This window comes from Prionailurus bengalensis, chromosome A3 (genome assembly GCF_016509475.1).
Source record: "Prionailurus bengalensis isolate Pbe53 chromosome A3, Fcat_Pben_1.1_paternal_pri, whole genome shotgun sequence".
NCBI lineage: Eukaryota > Metazoa > Chordata > Mammalia > Carnivora > Felidae > Prionailurus > Prionailurus bengalensis.
Window position 1 is genome coordinate 19,056,220 of NC_057354.1, and position 25,344 is coordinate 19,081,563.

A 25,344-nucleotide genomic window follows, 5' to 3' on the forward strand; every position below is an offset into this window, starting at 1 on the left:
CCAGCTCTTTCACAGCAGCAAATGCCCTTACCATGACCTGATCTCTGTCCTCCACCTCTCCTTGGCCCCTCTGTCACAGGACAGCTTCAAAGGCACGAGCTTCAGAAGGCACCCCCTTACACACTACAGGCCCCTGACCCTCTCTGTAGGACACCCAGAGCCAGTTCTCCATGTCCTGTCTCTGTCCCCAGTGGCAGGGCACACAGCTTATAGTCCCTGGCCTCTCTCACCAGCCTCCACCAAGGCCATTAGAGGGCTTTCTGCAGGAAGTTACTTGTGTCAGAACCACTCGCCTGCCCCTCAGCTCTGCTAAAGGCAGGCCTCCCTAGGTCCTCTGGTTCTCCAGCAGCTGGTCAGAGACATGGCTACTGTTCTGGCTGCCCCAACCCACCTGCTGGGCTACAGGCACAGCTCAAACCTACCGATCCTCACGATTCCGATCCACTGAATAGAACTGCTTCCTCAGCCACCTGGAGGGAGAGAAGCCTGAAGTGAGAACACTTCTCCAGCCAGACTAGTTCTGGGGAAGTCAGTAGGCAGTGTCCGGGCACACAAAGGCCTGTGTCCCTGCCTCTGCTCCCTAGAACCTAATGCCTCCAACCCTAACCACATCACGGGTGGTTCTTACCTTTCAATCTGCAGAGGTGTGGCCGCCTGCAATGTATCTTCCATCAGCCAAGTTAACCCCTTGATCCACATGTTCACTTCATCCTCAGATGTAGCTGTGATCAAGGGGTAAAGAGCTGAACTGAGGACACATACTTCCTGCCGAGCCAGGAGCCAGTAGATATTCCCTCTAACTACCCCCTACACCTCCTCCAGACCCTGGACTCCTACCTTGCAGGCTCAGGGTCTTCAGGCGGAACTCCATCCCATACAGTATGACAAAGCAGTGTGACTGGTCTGTTCGGAAAGCAGGATCCTCTTGGTAGCGATCAAAATCCCGTGAGGTCTTCCCTGGGCGGATCTCCTTGATTTCTCGAATGTCAACTAGGAAGACAGAGAAGAGACCAAGATCAGGCTGGGGTCTCTGAGTCCACACCAAAATGAGGGCAGCCTGGTTTCCTCACTCATTCCCATACTCTCCCTCAGGGAAGGATGACAAAGAGAGACACCCTGTCCAGGGGCAGAGCCAGGAATGCTCACAGTCCCACTAGGTGGTAAAAGAGAGTTGGGCTAAGCCTAAGGGCAGGCCTCTACTAAAAGCTGAGCTGTCTGAGGGAGCAGACAGCCCCATCCTGTGTACCTTCCCTTGCTGAGAATGTAGACAGGTCACTCTGACCTGGAAAAAAGCTGGACTCTAAGAGAGAGAAATGGGGACTAAGGCTGTTCTTCTGTGAGGACCATTTCCTGACACAAAACACACAAACCAAACTGTAAAGTCCCAGGGCAGGGCTAGGAAGACCCAAATTGTCTCAGGATCCATGGGAGAAATGAGGGATCAGGCCCAGGGGACTGATGTACCCCTGAAAAGGCTCACCACCTAAAGACATGCCCAAGCAAGTCTCAGCAAGAGGCCTGGCAGTGGGTATCCAAAGGGATGTTTCCCCTTCCTGACTGTCAAAGGGCCTGGTGCTCTCCTGCCCTGACACAGTACACATCAGGGAAGCACAGGGGCCTGAATGGGAGACAACCTGCCTCAGCCACTAATAAGGGAGATGATGCCAAGTGACTCATTTAACTTCTTCCAGTCTCAGTTTTACCATATATAAGGCCAAGGGCTTGACTGAATTTCTCTAGTAAACAGGGTGGTAGAAAAACATACATGGACTCTGGGATCAGACTGCCTGGACTAGAATCCCAGCTCTACCTCCCACCAGCTGTGTGACCTCAGCACAATGACAAACGCTCTGACCCCACTGTTTCATCTGTTAACACAGGTAACAAGTAACAGTGAGGGTGCTAGTAAGATCAAAAGTCCTAAGAGCCAAAACTGCCCAGCCCTGTATGTGGCACACCAGAGCTCATTCAATGCAAGCTCCCTTCCTCTGCTCCCTCACCAAAGTATGCTTGGGGCACAGATTCTAGCCCCAGGCCTGGAGAGGGCCCTAGCACTGCGCAGCACAGAGAAGGGCTGCCTCCCGCCACACACCCACATGATCGCCCGGTGCTGGCTGCGACCCTGGAGAGGGCAGACTTTCCAAGCCAGATAGAGACGGCTTTAGGGAAGATCTCTTCAAATAGAAGAAGCCTGGCTTACCACCAGAGAGGACTCTCCCTGAGCACTGCCCTGGCACTACAGCCCCTTCAGATGCTCTCAACCCAGACTGGCCCAGAAGATCTGGAGCCAGGAGTAGCTCTAGCACACTACGGTCCACCCCAGTGCCCTCCCAGCTCCAACTGTACACCACTCTGGCTGAATGCCCTAAGGGGTCCAGAACCAGGCCCTCTTCCTCCCCTTCCAGCCCCAGGTGTGCCTCATCTATCCCACCTGAAATAGAGGCACTGCTTCTAGCCCCAACCCCAGCTGCTCCCATCACAGCATTACTGGTTCTACCTGGACCTCACTCCCTGCTCCCTTGCCTTCATCAACCCCTTAGGCCTGGTCCTCCTGCTGAAACCCCTGCCCTCACCCCCAAGTCCTCTTTACCCATGAGCCACCCTTCCTAAGTTTTCTGAATCCTTAAAATAACATTGTTCTGATCCTTCCCAAAGTTGCTCACTGAGGAGAACATGCTCCTTCTCTGGCCTTCAAGGCCCTTCTTGGTGGGGCCCAGTGATTTACACCCCCAGCTTCTTCCCTCCCATCTTTTCTGCACCATCTAAACTCAGCTGGACCAAGCGCAAGAATGGCCAGTGCTTCTTATCACCCATTGCGTCCCAGTCCCTAGGATGGACTATCTACCTCCCAGGCTCCATCCTCTCCCTCCAAAGACCCAACTTGGAATCCTACAGCAATCACACCCATGACTCCTCGTGGCAATACTTGTGTGTGTGTGTGTGTGTGTGTGTGTGTGTGTGTGTGTGTGTGAGAGAGAGAGAGAGAGAGAGAGAGAGAGAGAGAGACAGAGAGAGAGAGAGAGGAGGGAGAGAGAGAACATTCCTCATCTCCCCCTAGGCCAGGCTTGCTGAAGGACTGAATGAACAAATGAAAAAAGCAGGCACACAGGTGGGGGAAGGGGCCACAAAAAGCGGGGGAGGGTTTAGAAACAAGGAGTTACACTCAGGTAGAAACAGGGAGGGTGGGGGGAACTGAGTCACAAAAACCCAGCCTGAGAAGATAGTTTCCAAGGATGGAAGGAGGAGCTGAACAGGGGAAATGCCCAGATCAGAAACTGCAGAATAACCACAAACCCTGCCCTTTGAAACAGAAACCAGCACACTTTTCCGGTGCAGAGCTGCTGTCATTCCCTCCCACACCTCTCACAAAGGCACACAACCTCACACACACAAATGCATCTATGCCAGGGCCTGCATGCTCCACAGCCTGGGCCCTTCCTCTCAGCTGCCCGCCTATCACTAGAAGTAGTCCAGGACGTGCCTACTGCTCGGCAGGCAGCTAGAGGGTCAGTTGAAAGCTTGGGGCTAGGCCTCATGGAGCCCTGTGTGGGTGCATGAGCACATGTGCATGTACACGCAAGAACACACACACACACGAGCATATGTGCATGCACACGCAAGCGCACACACACACACACACACACACACACACTGCCAGCAGGCCCAGGAGAACTTCTGTCCTGTCCTGTGCTCCTGGGCACATTCCCCTGAGACTAGGCTGGAGGCAGAATGGGCTCCTGTCTAAGACAAGACCCAGGGAGGCCGAGCAGCTACAGAGCAGCTCCAGGCCAGGTGTCCAAGTCTCCCCAGCTCCCGCTTAGCCACACTTGATCCCTTATACTTCCCCCACATAAGGAAGTGCCAGCCTGGTCCTGATGCCTTCCAAATGCATCAAGGCAACAGCAGGCTAAAAAGGATGTAACGCCTGGTGAGATGCTCTACTACATTCTTAAAAGTCATATCCTATGTCACCTCCCAACCCCACTTCCCATCCTCCTGCCTCCCAGACAAACACAGAAAGGGTCTCCTTTCCTAAGAGAGCCAGGACTGGTCCCCCAGGGACTGCCATCAGGCGAGGAGACTCCCTGGGACAGGCATGGCCTCTGCCTTAGTTGGGGGGAGGGGGAGGCCGAGCCACCCCAGCTGTCTGGGTCAGAACTGCAGTAGAACAGGAAGGGCAGGGACAGAGACCCTCCCAGGACCTGGGAGCTTGGAGAGGAGAGGAGAACTACTTGGAAGAGCAGGAGAGTAGCACCCTGTTTCCAGAGACCCACGACCCAGCACTCATCACCCACTCACAACCATGGGAAAACAATGTTCAAGGAACACTGGGGAAAAGAAAAGCCAGGGTACTGAGAGGCCCTCGGTAGGCTGGAAACAGGCAAGTGAGACAGTGAGGACGGGGGCAGGATCTCACAACTGCTGCTGTGTGGCACAAGACAGTGTAGGGCTTTCACCAATGACAAAGGCCCATCTTCCAGCTCACTCCAACCTGAGAGGGCCTGGGGTTCCATCAGCACAATGTGGCCAAGCTCAGCCTGTCCGGAGGCATGGTGTGCTGGAGGACCAGGTTCCTGAGGCCCATGCTTTAGGAATCGCATGAGTATCACCACTCCCGGCATGGCTGTGGTGGACAGTAACAAGATAAAACTATCCCGGGCATTTAATCACCCACACATCCTCACGAAGATATAGAGACTAATCCTCGAGAGAGAGGCTTTGGGGTAACCTGCACCTGGGCCAGGGACTGGCATCACATGCCAGCTCTGCGGGCTGAGGACCTTCTGATGGCCAGGCTGCCTGGAACTCCGGGCACAAGCCTGGGGGTCCTGTGGCAATCTGCCTCCTCCCACTCCCTCAGGAAGCCTGCCCTGACCATCCCCTTCCTGAAGGCTTGCCCACACCTAGCAGAGGAGAACCACACAGGTCTTAAATTGCAGCCCTGGGCAGGCCCTCACTCTTTCGGCCTTGGTTTCCCCATTAGTAAACTGGCAATTCTTCTTACCTCACAGTGTTGCAGTAAGGGCTTTGCCAGGAACCAATGATCCCAGTGATGTCTGAAGGAGCTTTGACCCCTGCCTGCCTATGTGCCTAATGTGTTAACATGGAGTCCAAGGGGCCAGCAGCAGGGGAAACCAATGCAGCCATCTGCCAGGGCTTTGCTGGGAGTGAACCCAGACCTAGGAGAGGTAAAGCTAGGCCGCAGCTGCTTCAGCCAAAGGAAAAGAATACAAGCAGCCATTTCCCTAGCTCAAAAAAGGAGTTCACGGGGATGGGGCACCATGGAGGAGTGAGGCTCCTGGGACCAAAGTTCAGATCAGTGCACGCAAACATGCTCTAAGCCAGGAGCTGCTTCTTGAGCCTGCAGTCCCTGCAGCCACAGCAGCCACAGCACCCCACCTGCACACTCATCAAGATCTGAGGCGTATGCACCCTATGGTGCGGCATCAGAACGGGAGACAAAAAGATCTGAAATCACAAAGATCAATTTTCAAATCCTGTTTCCAAGCGTATAGCTGGGCTTCAGTCTGCTCTCCTCTCTGGCAGACCATGGATAAAATGAAGGTTTTTGTTAGGACAGCCAATTGACCATCACATGCAAACAGACTATGACATAAAGATATTCACAGAGGAGACTCAACCTTGACCTGCCTTGACCACCCCAACCTTGGATTGATTTTTATGCAGAAGGAAACAGGCTCGTTGCCTGGTGGCAGGGGCCAGCTCTAAGCATTGAGGCAGAATGCCACAAGACTGAATCTGCAAAACCAAAGCTTGCATGACCAGACAAGGAAACCCCCGCCCTTCTCTCCTCTTTTGGCCCAGGGACAGACTCCTTGCCACAGAGACTAAAGACCAGCAGTTACTCAATGCTGGATGGCTGGGTCAGGCAGGCTTGAAGAGCAACTGCCTTCTGGACATACCAGTAATGGTAGTCAATTTCCCTTTAAGAGCCTCAGTTTCCTCATCTGAGCCCCAGAACTGATCCCATGCACTTTGAGAGGTGGGTAGCTAGACAAACAACAAAGAGTACTGTTGCTGCTCTCAGGGCCAGCTTAGAACTTGCCTTTGTGGGAAAGTAGGTCCCTAACTCTGGGACAGCACCCAATCTACTGCATGAGGAGAGGAGAGGGTGCCATGAAGGGGACAAGCTAAATGACAGGCAGCCAGTTTGCAGCCTGAGAAGGGGTTGAAGACAATGACCAGAGAGGACCTGTCTATGCTAGGCTCTTCTGAGGGAAGAGCTGCTTCCGGTCTTAGAATCCTGCTCCCCAACCCCTCCCAGACATCAGGTGGAGCCACAAGTGCCCCACCAGCCCTCCTGTTGCCCAGTACAGGAACAATAGAGAAGAGAAAGGGTATTGGGGGGGGGGGGGAAGGGCGGGGAGGCACCAAACCTTTATCAGGGTATCTTAATGAATATGGCTCAGGAGAACCAGCCAATCCTGATCCATAGCAGATTTCATTCTACCTATGGTAGGCCCTGGGACAGGGAGAAGGGAGCCCAGCATCAAATCCAAGATTCTAAATTAGACCCAAGATTCTTGGTCAAGAACCAGTATCCTAGCGTCCCCTGCCCCCAGTGAAGCCACTTTCCAAACAGCCCTACAAAGATAGAGGTCCTCCAAACCTACTGGTCAATTAACCACCCATCGGGCAAGGAGGATGTACAGAGAAGGATCATGAACACCAAACACTGGAAAGGCAGGCAGGAGGCACAGCCCCACCTCTGGGCCTCATTTTCCTCACCTGCAAATTGGGATCACCACTACTGGCCCCTTCTTCATTGGGCTACTATGAGATGTCAATAAGAGACACCAAAGTGATCTCACCAGAAAGAGACAGAATGACATACTGAAAATTAAACCCCCCAAATGATGAACATATGGCCAAGAACACCACCACTAGCACAACAAAAAAAACAGAAGGAAGTGGCCCATATCACAAATTTCTGGATATGAAACATGCTTTCAGTGAAATATTTTTCCTTTTACAAGGCAAGCTAATTGATGAAACTGCAAAAATTATTCATACAGAAATATATTATACACACACACACACATTTTGCAATTTATAAGAATTACAACTCATGGTAAGTATGAACGTTTTGTTTGTTTGTTTTTCCAAATCCAGAGAGCTTGAAAGAGGCAAGTGAATGTTATCTGGTCAGGTCTGGGGGTTTTCATTACTCCCACCCGTGGTATGTGGACTTCTAGATCTCCTCCAGGCCTGTGTGCCTAGCCTGCAGAGGGTGCTGGGGGAAGCTGGGGGAAGTCCAACCCTCCTCCAAAGAGGCCAGGTCCAATCAAAGCAGCAAACTGCAAGGACCCCAGCCCATCAGCTCTCAGCCCACACTCCTCCCTCCAAGCCTCTGCACATGCCAGGCCCACCTTCTCTCCATCAGGCCCAGTCCAGTGGCATACCCAGTGCTCTGCCACTCTTGTCACACTGTCTAGTGCTTCCAGGTACCTAGGTCACTGGCTGCGAGCTAGCTCCCCAAAGAAGATACTACATTTGGCTCTTTCCATTCCCAAAACCTAGGTCCTGGGAGGACTCAAAATGTTTACAGAGTGCTAAGGAGCAAGAATTAACACATGAGTTAGACTCCAAAGCTCGTTATCTAACAAAGGCAGCAAAGACCAAAGATGCTCAAAGATGGTATCAGGGATGGCTTCCTGGAAGAGGTGGTGCAGTGGGGCAACAAAGGCAGAGGAGCTACAACCAATATGCAAATACAGAAGTTGGTGAGGTTTACTATGGGGATAGAAGAAAGAAGGAGTGGTCACAGTTGGGAAGGAGGGGGGAGACATGGCCCCTGGGGGCCAGTGCTATCTGGAAATACTGGGAAGTCCCTACACAAAGGTTGCTGCAGCTGATGGGAACCACAGGAAGCTAGTGGAGCTCTGAGGAACAGAAAAAGCAGGGCTCCCTCAGCACTCTGCCCTCCTTGGCTCTAAGCCAAGGCCACCGGGAGATTCAGAAGAGCAAGTCCAGAGAGATGGACAATCTCCCCCAGTGGGGCACCTGGTTCATTCAGTACAACATGTGACTCTTGACCTCAGGGTCACAAGTTTTAGCACTGCACTGACTGTAGAGATTACTTAAAAATAAAATCTTTAAAAAAAAATCTTCCCCCCAAATGCTCTTCCATCATTAGCCCTTCCAAGTACAGCCTGGGGTACACAAATGGGCCATTCCCAGTTGCCCCCACCCCACCCCACCACCTCTTTCATTACCCTCTAAAGAAACTACACATGCAGGGAGAGGGAACACAAATGGAAACACAAATGGAACGGACCCTTCTCTTTCAGAGGATGCCGAGATGGAGGAAGGAAGCCACGAGGGGAAGCAACTGCTCTGTGCCCAATTCCTGGCCCCCTACTTCTGTCACCCCTACACAAGTTCCCGTGCAGCACCCCAAGGATAGGGCAGGCACTGCAGTCCAGAGCCCCCTTCAGAGGGAGCCAGAGACAAAGACACTCTGCCCCCAGGCAGCTGTAACTAGAAGATACAGCTTTCACAGCCTGCAGACCTCCGAAGGGGAAGGATGGAGGTGCCTGGAAGGGAGGCAAGGACAGAACCTAGGCACAGGTGGGAAAAACACCTGACAAAGCTGGAAGCAGGGGACATGGAATGGGCCAGAAGTCACCACGCTGCTCAAGGCCTCTGTAAGGAGAGTTCCCCTCAGATCCCCCAATCCCCTCTGTTCTGAGACTGTGACCTTCCCCCTCTTACTTTCCAACAGAAACAGTCAGAAGCAGCTCCCAGCTCCCACCAGAGAGGAAGTCAAAAGTGGGGACGGGGGGAGGGGGGTGGTAGCTACGTACCTCCATTTTACAGACAAGGTTTGAGGCTCAGAAACTTGGGGCCACAGGGTCACTCAACAAAGAAAAGGTGAGGATGGGGCTTATCTCTTCCCATTCCTGTGCAGCAGCTGCTTTCAAACCAGAGTAGCAGGGGAAAGAGGCCACAGCCCCTTCCCAGGGTGTACACAAGGCAACCCTGGTTGAATCTGGGAGTCCAGGATGTACCAGGGCAGAGTTTAGCCTCTGCTTCTGGCTGGGGTTTCATCAGTCACTCCTCCCCAAACACCTGACTGAGAAGGGCAGCCAGGTCTGACTCGGTGTCTGGGCCCTCTCCCACCTTGATAAACAGGAAAAGGCCATTCAGACAGCTGGATGGAGTCTGCAGGGTCCTCCTACATGGGACCTTGAACCCATATGTACTAACTGCTTCAGGTTACAGCTGTAAAGGATCCTTGCCAGCACATGAATCATCCAAAGTCTAGATTCTAGATGAATCTCCTCTTTGGAGCAATGAGAAAATGGAGGTTCCAAAGGGTCTTGTGCTGGTCACATGGTGGTTCATGGCAGAACTAGGACCCTCTGCATGGCCCTCTGCATGGCCCATAGCTTTCACACCACCCAGACAGGCAGCCTCTTGCCTATAATGCTAGACTAATCCCATCGATGTCAGAGATGGGAACACCATGCCTAGGCCACAAAGGAAGGAAAGGAAAGGAGGCCCCACCCAGAGAACTCAAAGCTGGGAGAGAGCTGAGCAGTTGCCTATTATGCTTATTCATTCATTCCATCATCTAATCAAACAAGTATTAGACACCTATCTACTCAGTATCAGGGCCTGGGTTGAGTCCTGGGTAAACAAAGATCAATAAGGCACTTGAGTTCCTGCCCTTCAGAAAAGCCCCTGGCTGATGGCGGAAACAGATGTGGAAGCAGATAACTGTAAGGTCGTGCAAAGATGGAACAACAGGGAGATGTCTGTGGTGTTGACAGCACAGAGAAAGTGAGCAGGGCTCTCAGGGACTTCTCAGACTGCTCTGTAGAAGGCAGGTCTGAAGGGCTGATCTGTCTGTGTCAGGCAGAGGGGATCATGGAAGCCAAGGCATCAATGAAGCAGTTCGGATGTTGGAGGTGGGGGTGGGCATTCAGTTTCATGGAAGAGGGTAAGGGACAGCAAGCCTACACTGGCCTTCAATGCCACAACAGGGGAAAGCTGCACTATGGACAAGGGCTTGCTCCAACTTTCCTATCCAGACCTAAATAACTCCCCAGGCAGCCCATGGGTCAGCCCCCCCAGGCAGAGGTCCTGTAAACTCTGACCTGTGCCACCACCACAGGCTGATGCTGTCCAAGTTTTTTTCTAGATGTCTTGTGTCTGCCAGGCCCCAGCTACAGAAGAAGCTAAGGGCCCAGCAGGGCCAGGTCCCATAACTGTCCAGCACCTCAAAAGTCCAATGAACTGTTCCCCCTCGTATATTCAGGCCACCAGGAGAACCAGAGCACTGAGTTTAAGTCACTTTTCCATCGTCCTCTTTCCTGACCCTCAGAGCAGTCAACAAGGTTGACCACAGCCTGCCTCCTGCTTGGAGCTCTGCCCCTGGCTTCTCCTTCATAACTTCTCCTGAGTTTCCCCCTTCTTCTTGGGCTTCAGGCCTATCCGCATTAAACACTGGCCTTTCTCAAGGCTGAGGCCAAGGTCCTCTCCTCTCCCAATGTTCTACCTTTTCCCAGTTATTGATGCGCAGATTTCAGTTCCTCCTCTTACAGACACCACGGTCCTCACCTCTAAACTTCAGACCCTTCGGTCCAACTACTACTTGCCATTTCCACGTGCTCACCTCAAAAACAACTCAAAGTAAACCCCTCAAGCCCAAAAACACTCTTCAACATTTCTCTCACCAAAACCCAGGCCTCCTGTCACACCTCATGGGTCAGCTAACAGCATCACCTCCCAACAGATACAAGAACTAGAAACATTGGAACCATTCTTAACACTTCCTTTTCTCTCAACACCTGCAACCTAATCCTTGGACAAGCCCTACTAGCTTTATTTATTATCACAACAATGTTTACCAAGCACCTAGATGAGTAGGAATCCTATGCGTGTTTTGTCTTCTCCAATGGAGTGTGAGCTCCGTGAGGGCATGGATTGTGCCTGTCAACTTTTAGTCCCCAGGGCCTAGCAGGAAATGGAATGCCTTGGAAGACAAAAAAATCTAGGCCTTCCTCCCCCAAAGAAACAACAGGGGCCTCTGACTGGGGATCCAAACCACAGGGGCTGAGGTGGGAGGGCAGATGGGAGGGGGACAGCAGTGGCCTCCTCTGCGGAGCTCCTTGTGAAGCTCCATGCCGGCCCTGGCTCCCTGCCTCTTTGCTTTCCGTGTTACCACACAAGCCCTATTCCTTCTTGGGGGAAGCGGAGTGGGAGGGAGGTAGGGGGCCAGCCCTTAAACCCCCAGCAGAGTCAACCTTGACCAGGAGGTTGGAAATGTACTAAGTAATGAAAGAAGTCATGAAGGCAAGGCCTGCTCGCCCAGACACCCTCTTCTGAGCACCCCACTAGGCTCTCCTGTTTGAGCCAGCCTCTCCTCAGCATCTGGCCACACTCCCTCTGGGCCATGCCAGACCAAGCCAAGGCACTCTTCTTGTCCTCCTTTTACTTCCTGGGCAGGCAAGGCCTTGAGGCATTTTCTAGCCTCTGACCTCACTCCAAGGTGACGGGAACTCACTGCCTCCCCAGGAAGCCCAGCTAGGGGCTGGTCAACAGGAATGGCTACCTTGGGACCTCCCCCTCCTGATTTTAATTTCCTAGTTCTACCCGCTTAAGACGGCTTCTGGCCTCACCTCCCCTAAAGGCTCCTCGCTGCCTCCCACCCCAGCCTGCAGAGTCTCATCCTCCCACTGTGGGCCAGTTCTCAGGCCAGGGACTAGGACATCCTTGTGGAAATGGTTCAGGCACCAGGCATTCTCTGGTCACTGGAGGGGATACTCTCTGTATTTCACTGCTGGTCTCAAGGGGCCCTGAATAAAATCCTGGACAAAGTGACATATGTTACCCTTTCTAACCTCCTCAGTGGATATGCTGAGAGTTTCCAAGAAAGGCCAACAGGCACATTATACTCAATTGCTACTTCTTTGGGTAGAGGAAGTGACTAGGGTAGGAAGAGGAAAGTTGCCTCCCAACAGGTGGAGGAAAATTAGCTGGAATTGGGGGAAGTGGTCTGCAGAGCCTCAGAGAATCTATCACCCCCTGCGCCCCACCACTGCCAACCCCCACTGCTGACCTCCTGCCCCCAAGCAGGCTGAAAAGCCTTTGGAACCTGTGGCCAGCTCCTCTTCTCCTTCCCAGGGTTAGTCACTCCATGAACTCAGACACACACTCTTGGGCCTGAGGCTAAAGTCACTCAAATCCTGTGGGGTTAGAATTTACCCACCACACACCCACAGCTTCACAGCCAAAGGCCCAGTGTGGTCAATGCCCTACTCCCCCCACAGACAAGGCCAACCCAAGGACACTGTGACCTGGGGCCATCCCTTAAACAACCACTTCCCTCAGCTCAGCCATATCCCCAGGTGTCCAAGAAAACAGGAAGCCAACCCCAAAGTGAACGGCCCACCCCTACTGAGTTAGAATTAGATCTCACACAAACAAGTGGTCAAACTTGCTGTGGCCCGGCCCCTCACCAGTCTGGTCAGTGTTCACTGCCAGGGCTTGGAGCTTCCGTCAGACCGCCCACTCTTCACCGTGCCCATGCCTTGCTCCCAGGCACCGCATAGCCTTTGTACAGATTCTCTAACCAATGCTGGCATGCCACCCAGCAGGAGGAGGGACTCCACCAGGGCAAGATGGGCTGCTACAGAGGAAGCTGATTGTGTCTGGACCCTTGGGTTCAGCCTATAATGCCTTAGGTACAAATTGCCTCTTGCTGGCTCTGGGCTTTCACGGTTTTCTCCATGTTCTAGATTGCAAGCGTCCCAGGATCAAGGACCAAGTCACCTCCTTTATTTGCTTGCTACCCCCAGAGTCCTCTGTGCCAGGCATGGGCTCAGCAAAGGAGATGCCAGTCTTCTGCAGAAGAAAGCCCCACCCATTTATTCTGCATCCTGAGTCTTACTGAAGCCAGGGCCACCCGCCAACACCGGGAAGGGCCCGGAAGGAAGCAGCAGAGGCTATACACAAAGCCTACATGTGGCTATAAAAAGGAGCCCTCCCTGCTTCCCCCAGGATGGGCCCGGTTCCTAGGAGGTGATGAGTGGGGGAGAGAGCTAGTACTTGTGCCTGGGCACACAGCCACTGCAGCCTCTTAAAGGCTAGCCAAGCACCACCTCGAAAGGAACTAGTGTTACAAGGGGGGTGGGGGGGAATGTTAAGAGCTAAGTGAAAATGGTAAGCAGAGACTCTTGGAGTCCCATCTCCTGGGACCCCAGCCCCCTCCAAAGCAACCAACTCCATGTTCTCACTTCCTCTTCCCCCAACCCCAGAGTATTCAAGGAAGACCCATTTCCCACACTTCTTTACCTCTCCTCCTCCTCTCCCTCTCCTGAAGGCTCCCTGTGGAGGTGCCAGCATATCCAGCAAAAGGACTCTAGGAGCATCGGTGAGGAGGCAATGAGAGGCCCTACCTCCGGGAAAACAGCAGGAAGCTATGGCCACAACATCATAGGTTCAGGGGCAGCTCAAGGAGGGCACAGCAGGGAGATAACAATGAGGCAGTGCCACAGCTATGGTACCTCAACTCTGAACACAAAGGCACCTTACTACAGAGAGCACGGCCACACGGGTGGCAGTCTATCTGCCCCAACAGCAGAGCCACCTGCACCACTGCCCATGCCAAGACACAGAAATGAATTCCTCCCCAGCCTCTGGTCTCCGAAGCCCTCTCCAGCCTGGTTTGCCCAGCGTTCGGGCCCTGCACCAGGAGGCTGACCCAGAGCCACTGAGGCCATTCTCTGAGAACCAGTGGAGTGGCTTGTCATGGTCACACACATGTAGTAGAAGTGAAAAATGAGCCTCACTTGTTGTCTGCAACTGAGATCTGGGGTTACTCATTATCAGAACACACTCTCACCTCTCCTGACAGAACAGCCTCTGGTGTCTTTCCTCCACAGCACTCCCCAGGTCCTGCAATTATTTTTTCTGTCTTTCTGGCTGTACCTACCTCGAACTTTACATTTATTACTGGACCCCATGGTGCTTGGCATGTCAGCAAATGCCAGAGTCCAAAGCCAGGGAAGCACGGTGCTGCCTTGCTTGTTCAGTGTGTCACAAGAGCCCAGGAAAGCTGGGGTTTGGGGGTTTTTTATTGTTGTTTTAAGGACAGAGTAGCTATAGTGATAAAACACACTGGCCTAGAGACCTACTACCACTGGGAACAAGGCAGAGTTTGCAGTTCTCACGTCTATGTTAGCAGGCCTAACACACACCAGCTAGGCAGGCAAATGAAGGAACACCTGGATGAATCTTTGCATTTGAGCTTGTCATCAAGGAGAGGCCCTTCTCAGAGTACCTCAAGCACAGAGCCCCAGGTCCTCACTTCCCTGCAGAGGCTGAGGTGCAGTCATCATCGTGAGCCAGTAACAGCAAGTCAGAGCAGGGCTTTTTTGTCCCCCACCTCACATCACCTGCTATATTCACCCCCAGCCAAGAGTGTGGGAAAGCATCTGCTGGAGGTGCCATGGCAAGATGAAGGTGGCAGATGATCTAGATGGAGGGTCTACGTCCAGTTTGTCCTCAGCCAGAAGCCTGGGCTGGTCCAACAGCACACCTGGCCAGAGGGCAGAGTAGATCAGATCACTCTGTCCACATTCAAAAACACGTTGGTCCTCCAGAATACTCTATCTTTTTGTCATTTTCTCAAGAGTGGAAAAATAAACTGAATACTGTAGTGGAAATCAGAGATCCTACACTCTGGTCCCGGCACTGCCACGAACTTGCTGTGTGACCTTACCCTGGTGGCCCTGGTTTCTCATCTATGAGAGAGGGCTAACCATTCTTGCCCTCCATCGATACATCAGCTGTGGCGGCACATAAACAATACCACAAATAAGAAAATGCTCCATAAACTCACTGCACTATTCAAATACCCAATTCTCCTCATTCTCCAGTCCTCCATGCACAAACTCAGAAAAGGAACAAAGAAAACAAGCAGGAAACAGATCTGTAGCCCAGGCTTTCAGAACAGCCACCAGTGGCCATGCTTGGTGGTGGAAAGAACTTGAGCTCTGTAGTTAGCTAAGGCAAAAGCATACTAAACAAATACTTATTAAGTGCCCACAAGTGCCAAATGCTATGCAGAGCACTTTCATATAAAATCTCTTACTCTCATATGCAACTTCATTTGACTATTGCTAATATACAGCTCTATGAGGAAGTGACTTTTACAGCTGAAAATCAGTTTCAGATAGGTTAAAGTAACTTACCCAAGGTCACAGGAAGAGCTGAGACTCGAACCCAAATCTGACTTGAGCCACAAATCTTCAGTCATATAGAGCCCAATTACCAACGGCTGCTCAAGGCCACTCAACACCCTTGGCTCTGCCTAGAGTCTTGTCATCTGTTTCCTTATTGTTCTCAAAGAGTTCCCTCTAGGGAAGCACAGGCACCATACTTCTCCGAACAGAGCACTCTACACGGAGCACCAGCACATTCCCTTCTTCCTTTGTCACCCCATTTCTCCCAGGACTCTCCTCAAAGTTGCCACTGACTTCTCCAGTTCTAAGGAAATAGAGAGGGGGCAAAAAGTCTCCTATCCCCTAATATCAGACCTTTGTGACATTAGGCCTCACTTCCTCCCTCTGACTTATTCATCTCTGACCTCTTTGAAGCCATATAAGAGGAAAAAGCACAAAATGGGAAGAGAGGCCATGACTTAACAAAGACTGACAAGAACAATGACAGCAGAGGCAGAGACAGGCCCTATTATATTCAGGTGGTAGCATTAAAGCACTTCCAGAAAACAGGGGTCTCCAATCAATGTGCTCAGATAGTGTTTCTCTGGACTAGGCACACAGAAATAGGCCAATATGATACCAAGGCAGCTGCTTTCAGCCAACTACCCTGTCACCTTGCAAAAGTTGGCAGCAGGAAAGAGCCCTAACAACACCAGGGCTGCTGAGAGCTTGGAGAGAGAAAATGGGTAGGCCCCCTGGTCTCCAAACCAAAGGGGTTGGTGGCCAGGCACCACACCCTCAATACAATAGGTACATTAGCTGTCTTCCACTACTGGGTCCTCCTGGGGAACTTAATCCTCATCTTCCTCCTTGTCAGAACGCCCACTGTGCCACACTCCATGTGAAACACTTTATGAAGACTCTCCTCAAATGTTCACAATATCCTTACGAGACAAGTGCAGCTTATTCCTATAACCCTCTTTTGTAGACAAGGACCCCAGAGAGAAAGTCACAAGCTCAAAGTCACAGAGCAAGTTAGTTACACAACCTAAGTAGTGTGAGTTCAGAACCCAAATGCTAAATTATAAACTACTACGCTCCACTAGCTCATCCCTCCAGACCCCCTCCCGTCCACCACTGCTGTATCCCTGCCTTGCCTCAGCAAGGAAGTCTTGCCCCCGCTCATCAGCTCTCTCCTGAAAAGTGCAGCAGCTCCACTGGTTTCCCTCAACTTCTCCCAGATAAAATGCAAGACAGCCCTGCTTCAGCCTCTACTGACAGGCACGGCCTATAAGACGGAGCGTAACCTATGAGCATGGCACCCTGTGGCTGTCCCGGAACTGCTCCCCACCACCCCCAGCCTTACCTCTACCACACTAAATGCATACCCAACCCCCACATAAGGATCCCCAGTGCCTCAGCGTGGGCATAGGCAAGTTCTTTAATCAGTCAAGGCCCAGCTCACTGGTCACCTCCTCTGGGAAGCGTTCCCTGGCTCTCTGCTCTCAACCCTAGCTCACTAAGCTGAGCTCGCTACAGAGCTCTTGGTATAGACCTTTATTATGGTACACAGGATACACGGTTATAATTACATGTTCCCAGTTCTGTCTCTTCCAAGAGTGTGGGAGTTCCTCAATGGCACAGTGCATGTGTTATTCACCTTTAGTGCCTAGCACTGGGCAAAGAGGAGGTGTTCAAACATTTATTGAATAAATGCTCCTCATTCTAAGAGGCTACACAAAACAAGGTTAGTGGCCAAGACCTCTAACCAGTGACTCAAGCCTATGCATCTGTGTATGTACGTATGTGTGTACACGTACGTACACACACACACACACACACACACACACACACACAGAGTCTTAAAGTCAGATCTGACTGATTCTAGCCACAAACCTCTAGTTACTGTGGCTCAATTACCATTGGCTGCTCACGGCCATTCCTTACTCTTGTCTCTGCCTAGAATCTTGTCCCCTATTACTATCCTTTTCTCAAAGATGTCCCCCCAGGGAAGCATGGGCGCCATGTACAAAACCCTCTAAAAGGTGCACAAGAACATTCCCCCTCCTCTTATCGCACTGCCACGTCTCCTTAGGGCTCTCCTCAGCTGAAGGTCTTGTGGGGGTGGGGGGGCCCAATGCTGGGTATGCTCAGCTTCTCCAGTCATCTGTGAAGCAGGCCCTTTCCTACGTTCACAGGAAAGAGAGAGCCCCAGCTAAAAAGGGGGCCTGGCAGAGCTGGTCTGGAAACCCACACGTTAGGGCAAGCGTGGGGTGCTAAGGAAACACTAAGAGGTCTGACTTCCCCTGGAAAAACTACAGTCAGACAGGAAACACACAGGCAGGGATGGCTAGCTCTGGAGATCCGGACGTGTGTTCTTGCCCATCTCTCACTGGGAGCAATCAGCCAGCACAAAGAAAACCCCCATGACACCCAGCCTGCCCACCTCAGGTGCCTTGGGCCCAGCCATCAGAGCAGGCCTTGTGGTCTGTCTCCCTGCCAGCCTGACAGCCACAGAGGTCAAGTCCAAGATAACTGGTCCCAATATCACCTCCTCTCTGAGCCTCACTGCCTAGTCTGGGCGGTTTACTCTCTTCTGCCACCATACTGACCCCTCCCTCCCTACCCCGGCCAACTCCCATCAAAGGTACCACTAGAAATTATCATTGTCTGTTTTAGTTTCCCTGAGAGCAAGGACCTGTTTTCATTTACCATCTAAGGGGCCTAGCATCTAGAAGGGTAGGCAAGAATCAAAGACAAAAGCCTGAGGCTCCAAAAGTTCCACAGAAGAGCATGGCTGTCATTCAGAACCCTCCATGGAATCTTCACACAGGCCATTGTGCCCACAATGACCCTTGACTGAACCAGCTCACCCCAGAAAGGCACCAGAAGGAAAAATGTGAAGCCAGAACCTAGAGAGGCTGAGGCTGTCTGTAATGCAGGTCTAGGCACAAAAATCTGTCCTTAGAGGAGCAACAGAGACCACTGGGACATGGAGCCTGAGGCCCACTGTCAGCACGACCCTGGGGCTGAGTCCTCTTGGGATGGCCAGCCAGCCAGTCAATGACTGGAAGGCTGGGTCTAAGTGAGGCTGTCACAAACTAGGACTATCACTCCATGGCACAATTCACTCCCTATATTTCCATTTCCTCATCTGTCAAATGGGATAGGACTCCAGACACACACACATACCCAGGACCCTTGTGAAGATCAGCCAAGAAAATATGATGAAAAGTCTCTGTAGCACTCAGCAGGAAGTCTATAATTGCTTTGTATTCATTTATGTCAGTATCTGCAACATAAAAAACCAAACATCAACCTGGTTCCTGTCACATCACCATGACAACAGACACCAAAGCACTTCCCCACCCCTCTTTTTAGCCAAACTATCACCTTAGAAACCAGCAAGTGCCAGGTCCCATTTCACGAGTGGCAAAGTGAGAGAACATGGAGTTGGGTCAGAATGAGGCCTGATGCACGAGCGGTGTGCATTTTCACTGAACCACAGCATCCCTCCTTCAGGTCCACAGACACCCTGAGGGTATGAGAAGTGCCTCTCTCCTTGGCCAGGCTACAAGCACTATACGGAACCCTAGCAGAGTCAGCAGGAAAAGGCCAGGTGGCAGGGATCACAGCTGGCAGCCCAAACTTCCTCAAAGCCTGCAGAGGGGGCTGCAGGGATCAGAACTCACCAACAAGGTACCCCCATGAATGGGCAGAAGTGGGGCAGCTTCAGCAAGAGGCTCCATTTTAAAAGTGTGAACTCTACACAAGCATCTACTAGCATTTTTACTCAGACTTCTTCAACCTGGGCCTCCAAAATCAAAGGGCCTAGACTCCTTCTATAGTCTTTGCCTATGCTCCAAGCTGATAAGATCACTGAATCTGTATTTCTCTAGCTTATCTACCCTTGGGGGCTGGGGCCGTGGGTCCTCTGCATTCCTGCCACCAGCCCCCGAAGACCGGAGACACCATGGACTGGATTCTTCCCTCTTCACACCCCTCCCTTCTGTTCAGGCCCCATCTTACAAATAAGAAAGTCACACCCAGGAGTCAGATGTGCAAATCTCCATAGATTTACTCCATAAGTTTTACTCTGTCATGTACTGTTCTATACGACAGGTGGGTGGGTGAGGAGAAGAGTTGAAGCAAAACAAAACCATTTCCTCCCTTTTTCCGGGTAGTGATCTAAGTGAAATGTGAACTTGGTCCCCATCCTCCTCCCTTCCTATACTCTCACCCTCTCCTAAAGCCACGCTCCACCTCCCTTAACATTTCCAGTCCAGGGCTGAGGAGGACAGTCACAGTCTATTAATGCTATCGTTATTATTAAAACCAGCTCACACTTATTAAACGTTTACAGTGTGTCAAGCACTGTGAGATGTTTTACATCAATTTTCCTATTTAATCCCCAGAGCAACCATATAAGGTGGATATATTACCACTCCCGTTTTACAGATAAGAAAACTAAGCTGAGAGTAGATAAACAACTGGCTAAGGGAAAGACAACAAATATACAGGCTTCAAATCCAGCCTTGCCTTCAACCAGTGTGCTGCACTTACCCCTGCTGGTCACACACATGGTTTGAAGTGTTAGTTACCCAGGAAATCTCTATCGAGGAACCTCCAGCCAGTGCCACCAATTCAGCAGAGCAGAGGGAGCACCATAAAAGCAAGGAAGGGGCTGTGCCTGGAGTCTATCTCAGCTCCCTGTAGTATCTGTCCTTCCTCTACTTTGGAATCCAGTCTCTCAAATCACTAAAATCTTCTCTTGATGGCTGACAGGGCTGATGGAGGCACAGAGGAAGGCAGCTGCCATTTCTAAGTTCAGCAGCTGCATCAGATCTGGAGCTTGTAGCTGAGGATGGCTGCCTCACCACAAGACTTTCCTTCCTCCCAATCTCCTCACCCATCTACACACGTGTACACCATACCCAAGGAGGTCTGTAGGACGTTTCTGTGGGGGTGTCACTTCCTGACCCCCCTCCTCCACATGGACCTGGTTCTAACACCAGTCTCTGGGGGGGAGGGTCCTTGCAGGAAGCAACCTACAACCTAGGGTAGCGGCACTATCTCTCACACTTGGAGGCGGGGGAATGGAGGGTAGAGCTGGGCGCCCATCCGGCCACAGCATAGGCATGGCGCTAAGTGGAATAACACTGAAAGACCTGTGGGGTTTTTCAAAATCCCCTAACTCCCTCCTCCCAACTGAGACCTGCCCCAAAGCAGCCAAGCTCAGTCCTGAGAAGGCAAAGAGGCAGGAAACCAAAAGTAGCCGCTCCCGGCTCTCTGCAGCCATGGAATACAGGACACAGTACACAAAGGGCTAGACCCCAAACTGGCTGCACGCTCTTGAAAAAAGTACCTGACTCCAAGGCACTGAGGCTGGCCTTTCTGGGCCAACCTCTTGAGAATGTGCTTCCAAGGGCAAGAGGAGCCTGGCCCCTTTACCAAGAGTCCTTGCCCTGGCTTTGGGTGACTGCCCACCCACGCAGACCTCTAAAATTCAGCTTCAGGACAAAAGCAGCAACAGGGGAAAAAAGCCACTGCCTTCTCTCAGGCTTTTCCAAACCAAACAGGACCACCTTCCACCCTCCCCAAGAGAGATGAGTAGAGCTGGCTCTGATCCAAAACCAACCCTACCCTAACATCTGCCTAACTTCTACTTAGGGAACCCAAAGGTTCCTTTGCAAATGGAGCCCAGTCTGGGGCCCAGAAAGTTTCACCAAGACTGTCTTTTGGGAAAAAAAAAGGTGGTGGGCGGTGACCGTCTGGTCTGGCCCCAGGTTCTGGGGCTGGGTGGGCTGACGCTGCCTTGGCTTCCCTCGCCTTGGCCAACACCACTCCCGAGCTAGGAAGAACCAGACCCCTGCCCCGCCGATCTTGGACCCACTAGGATTTTTAGGCCTCTGGGCCAAGCGCTTGGAACACTTCCCCCCCACCCCCTCCAACGCCGGGCTGGGGGAGGGGGTGTCCTGTCAGGTGACTGAGGACCCGGATGCCCCCCGCCCCCAGTGACCACCCGGGCCGAGGCGGGGGCGGGGACCGGAGGGTGTGGGGGAGGGCCCGAAAGTTTATCCAAGTCACTCCAGCCGCGGGCCGCGGCGCGCGCAAGAGCCGGGCGCGGACCCCCGCGGCCCCCGCGCGCAGCGGGCCCCGGGAAGGGGGGGGCGCACTTACTGGCCCCCTCGATCTTGTCGGCGCCACGGCTCCACGTGATCTGCCGCGTCTCCAGCTTGACCTGGAAGGTCTTCCGTTCCGGCCGCTGCGACTTCTTGGAGTAGAACAAAGTCATGACGGTGCCCACCTCGAGGCTGCGGCAGAGGTGCAGCACCTCGGCGTCCGAGGGCGCGCCGGGCCCGCAGCCATTGGCGCAGGGGGACGCGGCGCCCGCCATGGCTCCGGCACTGGGGGTGGTGGTAAGGGGGAAGGGGGCGGCGGCGGAGGAGGCGGCGGCGGCGCAGGCCCGGCCGGCGGGAGCAGGCGGCTGTGGCTGAGGCGGCCGGCGAGCGGGCCGCGGCTGCTGCTCCTGCGGGCGGAGACGGGGCGGAGCCTGAGCGGGGGGCGGGGCGGCCCTGCAGGCTCCGCCCTGGCCCGCGCGCCGGGAACAAAGGCGCCCGCGCGCCCGTGGAAAGGACCCTCCGCCCGCCTGCCGCGCCTGCGCCCCGCGACCCCCAGACAGGCCCCGGGCGGGGGCGCGGGGCGCAATGGCGGCGGGAGCGCGCGCGCTGCTCGCGCTCAACCAGCTCGTCCTTCCGTCCCGCAAAGCTTCCTCACTGCCCCCGTCGGCCCCGTCACGCGCGGCAGCCCCGCGCCGGCCCGTCAGTCAGTCGCACACGCATAGGCGGCTGCCCAGCCCACTGTCCCGCACAGGCCCAGCTGCAGCCGTGTCCTCAACCCTGCTCCCTAAGCACTACCCGCACAGAGGCCGGAAGAAGAGGTGAGGGTGCAGAGCGCCCCCAGGACCGCCGGCCAAACCCGGTTACCTGGGCGGGCTGCCCGGCGGAGGGAGCCAGCCAGGCCGGGCCGGGCCGCCTCACACCCGCGGCGGCAGCGGCGGCGGCGGCGGCGGCGGCGGCGGCAGCGGAGGCGGGTCCTCTGCGCGCCCTCTCCGGGGCGGGGCGGGGGCGGAGCCGCCTGCGGATTGGCCGACGGTTTCTGAAGGACAGCAGGCTTGTCCCGCCCCTCCCCTTCGGCCGCGCAGGGCTGGCCCGCAGGCCGCTCCTGAGACTGCCGAGACTCGTCCGCCCCGCCCCTGCGGCCAGTGTGGCTTTTGACAGTCCGGTCTTTTGGAGAAGCCCCCCAGTCCTGGGCGTCCCCTGTAGGGCCTTTAGACCCGTGGCCCCCAGTGGCCTAAATCTCTGCGCCTTCCACTCATCAGCCACTGCCCGCCCCACCTCGCTCTCTGCCTCCACGCGCCCTTGCAAACGCTCTCCGGAGCTTTGGTTATCCCAGACTAACTCCCCGCGTTTTCCTCCTTCCTTTCAGGTCGCTGCCTTTCAGCCCCAGAAATTTTTCTTCCTCTGGGCTGGGTCCTGAACCAGTTCCTAAGACGACCTGACCTTTCCCATGGCTTCACCCCAGACCCAGGCACCCATAGCGCCAAATCTGTATCTCCCAAGCATCCCACTGCCGGCTCCACGTCCCTCTTCAAACTGCTCTTCCCGCTGTCGTTACTTTCTCAGAACATGGCCCCAGTTCTTCTAAGATGCTTGGGCCAAGACCCTTGGAGGTATCCTTGAGCCCTCAGTCGGCCTCCACCACCCAGCAATCTTGTAAGGCTTGTTTACCACGGAATATCTCCACTCCTCCCACAAACCCAACATCTGTCTTTTCTCATCCAGACTATTTACCCTCCTTGGTCTGGCCTGCGTCTATTCTTCATGCTTCAGTCTTTAAAAAGAAATTTAAATTGTGATCCCCTACCTTTGGCTTCAAACCCTCCATGACTTCCCATTGCATGTAAAATTCACACTCACTCCTGTCCCAGCTGGTCCTGTGTGGTCTGGCCCCTTTCTTTCCCTCCCACTTCATCTCTCCCCACCTCCTCTTCACTCTCCATTCTCCAGCCACAAGGCCTTTAAGTGGTTATTTGAATAATTCACACTCCATCTTCTGGAAACCATTTCCCTAGACTTGCCCCTGCAATGTGGACACCCCTGTCACAGAAAAACTGAAGACACCTGTGGTCACAGTGGAGCCCATCTGACAGATGTTGAGTCAGGCAGAGCAGGACAACTTCAGAGGCGAGAGGCCCAGCAGAGCACCCAGCTGGTACCAGAGAAAGATCCAGGCTTCTGTAATTTGTGAGTATATGTGTGCTCAGACAACCTACCTAGCTGAGTGGTGACTAGTGCCTGGGGCTGCCTCTGACTTTGTCTTGGTGCAGTGGTAACTTGTGTGGGTTTGTGTTTTAATTCCCTCAAGTGTGGCTCCTAAGAAGCTGAGAATCCAGCATGAAGTTGAGACTCTTACAGGCTTCTGCCACTTGAAGGGAGGTGTAGTGGCTGAGATGGACTGCCACCTAGTGCCCACCCTTTAAAGTGGGAGGGAGGGCACTAAAGTTGACCTGGTACCCACCCGGCCTAGGCTTACACTTGTGGTTACACCTGATCCTCATAATCACCCTCTAATTGGGGATTATTGTCTCTAGTTTACTGATGAGGAAACTGAGATTCAGGTAAGTTCTACAACTTGCCCCAAGGCCACGTAAGAAACAAATGGGAATTTGAACCTAGGTCTGTCTGACTTAATACATTTTCTGCTTCACCAGGGAGCCTTAGTGGGTCCTGGTGGTCAGCAGTCAGTGGGCACAGAGGCTAGCTGGCCAGTCAGTACAGATGAGGGGAGGCTTTGGTCATGGTTGGTCCTGAGCACAGGGAACTTCACAGAACGTGAGTGCTCCTAGAGTATGGCTTGGGCTGACTTGGGCTTAAAGTAGTGTTCCCCCTGAGCTTCCATGTGCTGGGCCTTGGTGCCATGTGTTGGAAGAAAAAGAGAAATCCAGCACCAGCCTTCCAGGAATTCAGACATTAAACAGAGAAATGGTGTTATGTAGGGACAGTGGTGATGGCGGGTAGGGAGGAAGAGCACATAGGGTTAGGAGATAAAACACAAGGAACACGTACTTTAGATCTCTCTTGGTAGAAATGGAAGGCGTTGCTAGGACTCAGCATAGGCCTACAGGATGTGAGTAGATGGCCAGGTGAATTATTAGGGGTGGGTTGGAGGAAAGTACTTATCAGGTAGGTGGACGTAACATCATATATAAAGGCCCTGAGGCCAGAAAGAACTTAAAGAGTGTAGGAATAGAAAGAAGGCTTGAGTTTACTAAGTGAGGGGGAGCATGGGAGGTGATGAAGCCAGGAAGATAGGCAGAGACTGGATGGGGCCTCTCCCTGCTTATCTGATCTTGTCCATATGTCCAGGACGCTCCCTCCTAAGTACTCCTGCCCCCCTCCTCCTTGTACTGACCTGGGCAGCCTGAAGGCTGTGATACACTTTTAAAATCTGTTTCTCCATTTTCCAAGAGCTTCCCAACACAGACCATGCTTCCTTGCTTTTGCTTTTGCCTCCATGGCCAGGCCCCCAGGGGCTCCAGAAATCTCTGTCAACAGGAGCTCAAATTTTCCGCCTGCTGCCAGGCCCTTAATCAGAAAACAAGGCCGCATTTCCTCCTGGGACTTCTGAACCAGCATCCCAAGCCTCAGGTACCTCCCTCCACCCAAAGAGACTCAGGAAAAGCAGGGCATGCAGAGGGTGTGGTTGGTTTGGGCTTCCCCCAGCTCAGCATATATATGGGTACGTGGGTGTTACTGGCAAGGCGTGCAGCTGTGTTGGCTTGGAGGGAGCAGCCCAGAACCCACACAAGGCACACGCCCTGACATCACCCAGGCTAGCCCTGCTTGGGCCTATTTCTGTCAGCACTCATGCTTCAACATGCCCAGGTCTCCACCATCCCTGTGCCTGGATTCTGGGTAAGAGTCCCGGCTCGATGCCCCTCTGGCCCTGTGGGCCTGATCTGATAGGTGTTTCTTTATCGAAACAATTAGAGCAGCGCTTGGCATATAGTAAGTCCTCTATAACTGCTTTACCCACATTGGCTCACTTACTTATTATAGCATTATGAGATAAGTACTCTTATCTCTAA

General features: G+C 53.2%; 1 protein-coding gene across 3 annotated transcripts in view; it reads right to left on the minus strand.

Moving 5' to 3' along the window:
- The window catches only part of PLCG1 (phospholipase C gamma 1), a 36,724-nt gene extending 15,005 nt beyond the window's left edge, over window positions 1-21,719 (minus strand). For 2 of the 3 annotated variants that reach the window (XM_043602373.1, XM_043602372.1), the window contains exons 1-4: window positions 21,375-21,719; window positions 838-990; window positions 629-722; window positions 423-470 (exon numbers count right to left, since the gene is read on the minus strand). In XM_043602373.1, the coding sequence (XP_043458308.1) occupies window positions 423-470; window positions 629-722; window positions 838-990; window positions 21,375-21,591 (512 nt within the window). In that variant the 5' untranslated portion in view covers window positions 21,592-21,719. Of the gene's footprint in view, window positions 1-422; window positions 471-628; window positions 723-837; window positions 991-5,433; window positions 5,453-21,374 lie in introns of those variants that run through there. The other variant, XM_043602374.1, reaches the window with a different exon arrangement.
- Between the last annotated feature and the right edge of the window lie 3,625 nt (window positions 21,720-25,344).